The 5,536-nt window shown below is 41.9% G+C and overlaps 1 protein-coding gene across 1 annotated transcript; it reads right to left on the bottom strand.

Annotated features, from left to right (window-relative positions):
• Positions 1-2,005: 2,005 nt before the first annotated feature.
• Positions 2,006-5,536, bottom strand: F5147DRAFT_578923 (uncharacterized protein; the record flags this gene model as incomplete). Its single annotated transcript, XM_041431459.1, has 5 exons — positions 2,006-2,248; positions 2,483-2,746; positions 2,796-2,986; positions 3,221-3,345; positions 4,905-5,536. 5 exons carry the CDS (start codon positions 5,534-5,536, stop codon positions 2,006-2,008), a joined length of 1,455 nt encoding a protein of 484 aa, XP_041291666.1.

The following is a 5,536-nucleotide window of genomic DNA, read 5'->3' as shown; positions in this document are numbered from 1 at the left end:
TGTAGCACTCGAGCTCACGCTAGGCTCGTATTCAGCTATTTTCCCATGCATGTCAAACACACGAATCACTTCCAATGTTATCTGACACTCATCTGCTCAATCCGATGTTTATCCGCTAAAACCCGACACTAATCCGACGGACCCGACGTTTCCCGCGCATAGGACCCGATATTTTCCCGCGCACTTGTCCTCCCTATGTCTTGTCCTGTCATATCTATCCCCACTAGGTGCGCAGTTATTCATTTTCACGTCGCTAACATTGTAGAACGCGTTATTACATGTCCACAGTACATCGTGTCTTATTACATAGGACATCGGACCCGAAAATCAGCGCTACTACTTTCGCCTATAGCACTCCGAAATTCTACATAGATACTATATATTTCGCATACCTCCTACCTATTTACTTACCTTTCGACCTCCGAGTAGGAGGAGGTCATCTGATATTCGTAGTTCTTAGTTGGATTCTGCAATATCATCCTTTCTTTATCCGAAATATCAGACAGTAACCCGCCGTTCGCTATCCCCGACATTCGCTATATTCCTGACACTAACCCAACGCTAGCCCAATGCAACCCGAGGCAAACCCGCTGACCCGAAACCCAAAAACATCGGACCCAACGTTTTGACATTGGACTCGTAATTATACCTTCGGACTTTGTTTCCCGCGCTTCGGACTATCTTCCTTTTGTTATAACTGATTATTCTAATACCATACAGCAAACCCCTCGGGTCGAACACACTTGTCTTGCAAGTAAAGCAGACTAGGCTGTGCACGACCACAACATTTTTATATTGCTGGCTACTTACTTTGTGTAGTGTCCAGCAATTGTTGTATCTCTACAACGTCATCATTATTTCTATCCATCAACATCAGACCATGTATCCTGAAGAGTTCCGCAAGTCCAAACTCACCCTGACCAATTCCCAAACCTTTCTACACTGAAGTCTCCTAATATTCCATGCAAGTGTAATGCCACTGGGTAAATGGTGCTGAGAGCCTCTTCAACGTCGATGCACTTGTAAATTAACAACCGATTTCGTGCTTGATCTTTCTGAGTCGGATCCTTATACACATCAGCCCATCATACCATCTGTGACAATGATGAAGGGAATAGCTCCCAAGTCTCTAAGTCCCCTTCTCCCTGTAATCTACATATTTCTGCCAACAATCGTGTAGGCTACAGTTCATAAGTCATATGATTGTCAGTCCCTGGCACTGTTGTATCAGATGAAGCATGATTATGCACAAATGAGGTAACATAACACACCTGATAAAAAAGACATGATGGCGGTAAGTGTGCTCAATATTTTGAAGGTGAGTTTTATAACCCGCTGTAGAGATACAACAATTGCTGGACACTACATGAAGTAAGTGTTTAGCAATATAAAAATGTTGTGGTCATGCACAGCCTAGTCTGCTATACTTGCAAGACAAGTGCATTCGACCCGAGGGGCTTGCTGTTGGTATTAGAATAATCAGTTATATGAAAAGGAAGATAGTCTGAAGCACAGGAAACAAAGTGCGAAGGTATAATTACGAGTCCAATGTCAAAAATGTCGGGTCCAATGTTTTCGGGTTAGCGGGTTTGCGTCGGGTTGCATTGGTTTTGCATTGGTTTTGCATCAGGAATATAGCGAATGTTGGGGATAGCGAATGTCAGATGTTTTGGAGTTTTTCTGATAAAGAATGGATGATATTGTGGAATTCAGCTAAGAACTACTAAATATCGGATGACCTCCTCCTACTCGGAGGTAGAAAGGTGAGTAAATAGGTAGGAGGTATGCGAAATATATAGTATCTATGTATGGTGCTGTTCACTTATGCGCTGCTACATTTGTGCAAACTTTCTGCCGCTGTGAAAACAAGTCCCAGAAACTTTCTGTCTTGTAAAAACACTTAGATTAATGATAGGAACATATTGTCAAGAGCAATTTTGCATAGCATTAAATTTGAGCAAGATAAATTTTTGGACATGACCCAAATTGGCAGTGACCAGTAAAATCAGTCAAAAAGACATGCTACAGTCTCCGGAACACATCTATGAGACTTGTACTTCCTTGAGCTGAACTCCTTGACCTGAAACTGTGCTTTTTTCATCTCTAGACCTGACTGATAAGTGTCCATCCACCTGTGCATCCGATGCTCCCATAACCGGATTGTGCTGAGACATACAGAAGCCATAGCTTTTGGCAAGTTGGTTTTGAGTGTTTCGAAGGTGTAATCACAGTTCTTGCACAGATACCTCTTTACTGCCCCCCAAAAAAACTCGATAAAGTTGAGCTCATAGTGGTACTTTGGCAAGAAGATGCACAAGTGACCAGCAGCCTCAATAACTTCTTGCACGAGTGGTTTCTGCTCCTGAAAATCTGGTTGGAGTTCAAGAATTTGCTTGAAGCAGCATTCTGTCGCCCCATCAGCACACTTGGATTGGCACCTGCCTCGACATCTCCCTTGCAGAAGGCCACATTCTTTGAGAACAGCCTTGATGCCCTTCGGTTCATTTGGGTGATCACAGTGATTGGAGGGAAACATCATGGACTGAATAACTTTTTGCCTACCAGCATCAATGAACCAACCATCTTTCATGTGTGCCTGTTTGCCACCTGGATTTACGTTCATGCGCGAGATCAGCAATGCATCATCTGCATATGCTGAGTGTCCCTGAGAATTGTCAATGAGGAACAATGCCTGGTAACCAGATCCATGAGCACATTCAAATGCTGGAATGATTTTGTCACGGAGCTTTCCCCGTTTTCAGTTTCATGCATAATATCTGAACAATGACACCCACCTGCTTGACAAACATTTCCCCATTCCAGTATCCGTCATAATTCTTGCCATACTCGATAGTGTGTGCTGCTTCCTCAAGATGTCCAACGGTTGAGCAAATGATACTGCTCTGATGCAATCCTCGACCCACTCCTTTCTTTCTCAGCTTGTGCTCACTGTTTGGTACCCAGCTCATTGATTGTCCATTGTTTGCTTGAGTTGTCATCTCGTCGTGTGCACAAAGGACCAGACGTCTCTCAACGAAATTGGAAGGAGGGATATCAGACTCCTTCTCAATATCTCTGACAACATATCGAACAAGACAATGTTCATGTTCCTTCATTGCAGGTAGGAAGACATTTTGGCGATAGTCAACAACATCTGGTCAATTGTGGCCATCAAAATACAGTCCTTTCTTGTATGACATGAACCAAAATCCTTCGAGACGGAGCCAGCGATGGGCTGTGCTCAATGATACTCCACACCCAACCTTCATGTGAATGCGAGGAAAGAGCTCAAGCTCAATGTATCTCTTCAGACCCTGGGGCATTTCATTCTGCACAAGCCGTTGTCTTACTAGGATGTGATTGGGAATAAAATCACCAGTTCTCACTAACCTCCACAGTCAACAGTTCAGACAAATACCAACGGTTGATAATGTGGTCGTTCGTGGGAGGAGGCGTAAATAGCAGTGTCGATCTAAACAAACTTCTAATGACTTTAGGTGGGTTGAGACAGTGACTGTTAACTGGCTTGATGCAGTGCTTAGGTAACTGAAGGTTGATAGTCTGTTTAACTGGCTTGATGCAGTACTTAGGATGTTAAAGATAAAGATCATAAATGGTGTAGCCAAATTGATAACTGGCTTGATGCAGTACTACAATGCTACTAGAAGAGGATTGCAAAGGTGTGCAATATGAAGATGAATATATGGATCACAACAATACACAATGAATCAGAGTAATATCTTGTAAAACACTCCCTATTCTCAAAAATTAGAGGAGATCAAACTAAGCCTCTAACACAATTGAATCAACCAAAATATGTGGCATTGAAACTAACTTCTCTGCTGCTCAGGCACTCACGATGAGTATGACGCAGAATCAGAACAGAGTACACCCTCTTGATGTAGTCTTAAAGTAGCCAAGCTCTTAATATTGTTGAATAAAGTGCTAGTCTTATTTGTCATCCTCCTAATCATTAAAAATACGTAAATTCTCCCCACAGAAAAGGTATCCTGTGTTGTAGGGAGAATGTGACGAAACTACAACTAGATGACTGATAACCGTGTACCAGCTAGTGTAATTCAAGGATTGGCTCAAGGTAGGCCTCAGAAGATCAGTATGTTGTGGGAAATGATGACAAAAGAATGGAGGGAATAAACTAATATTCACTCAGATGTTCACACAAATATAGGGTGAGAAATTCAGGAAGATACTCAAATCCTCCTCCCTCTCTCTAAAAGGGGGATGTCTGTCCTTCCAAAGGAAGCTTATTTCAAAAGGGAGATTGTCATTATTCAGAGGGGAAACTGGGCCCCTTATATACTACTCTAAATGTGGCTGTGTAACTATCTAATTAAGGAAATATGACTCATCCTGACTCATACTGAGTCATATTAAAGATGACTCATAGTGACTCAGACAGAAAATGACTCACAATGACTCATACTGAGTCATAGTTGAAATGTCTCATGATGACTTGTTCACTTCTCAAATATTCCCATCTATTAAATTTCTTCCTTCAGTTTCCTGACTAATCCATCTCATCTTACTAATCCATTTCATCTGACTAAGCCATTGATCACACATGAACTGTTGAAATGTTGGAATGCTACCGTAAATATGTTTCAGAATATACAGAAAAAATGTGAAGAATGGTAAAAAACAATCATAAGATTGTGAGAGAATGCTGAATAATGTGTTGTGGTATGTTTGGAACTTATCTTTAAATTGGATAAGTGTTAATTGAATTATTATGTAGTATTATGGGTTTGTTATGTCTGAAAATTACTCAAATCAAATCATAATGTGTTATAGAAAATTCTTAGTAATTTCGTAAAGTATAGTAGAGAACGTCAAAGCTCAAAAGTAGCCATGACCATGCACAAAACAAGTTTGGTGCATGTCACCGTTCGAGATATTTTGTTGCTTCAGTAGGGAGAAGTTCATTTTTGATAAATTTCGCCAGCTTCTGAGGGTCCATCGACCATTTGTTTGAGCGCATGAATGTGTGGAGCTCAGATGCAATTGCAGGGTCATCGAGAAGTGATGAAATCTTGGCATGCCATCCCCATTGTGAGACTGGGAGTGTTCTCATTTGCATCCACTCTCGAGTCCAACCACGGACCTGGCATCCTCCCCACTTTGCAGCAAACCCATTGGTCTCTGCAGCCATCTCTGAGGCTACCTTGAAACCATGCTCATTCTTCACCACAAGCATCAAGTGAACCTCGATAGTGCGTGCACGACATGCCTGTAAACCATGTGGACCCCCAACAAACACAAACTTCTTTGACTTCAAATGCTTTGTGATATCTTTGTATGCTTGCTCCAGCTCAGCTTGCTTTGCAGCTTGCTTTTGTTTTTGTTGCTCATGGTAAGGAACATCAAGTTTCTGGCGCTTTCGAGGTAGCGCTGAGGAAATGTGACCAGTGGTACCATCACAATTGTCACTATGATCCATGTTGGTGTTGCTACTGTCATTGTCTTCATTGCTTGAGAGATCGGAAAGGAAGTACAGTGAGTTTGGAACATATTGCAT

Source organism: Suillus discolor (assembly GCF_016758755.1).
Source record: "Suillus discolor strain FC423 chromosome Unknown F5147scaffold_35, whole genome shotgun sequence".
NCBI lineage: Eukaryota > Fungi > Basidiomycota > Agaricomycetes > Boletales > Suillaceae > Suillus > Suillus discolor.
This window is presented reverse-complemented; position numbering and strand designations above follow the sequence as displayed.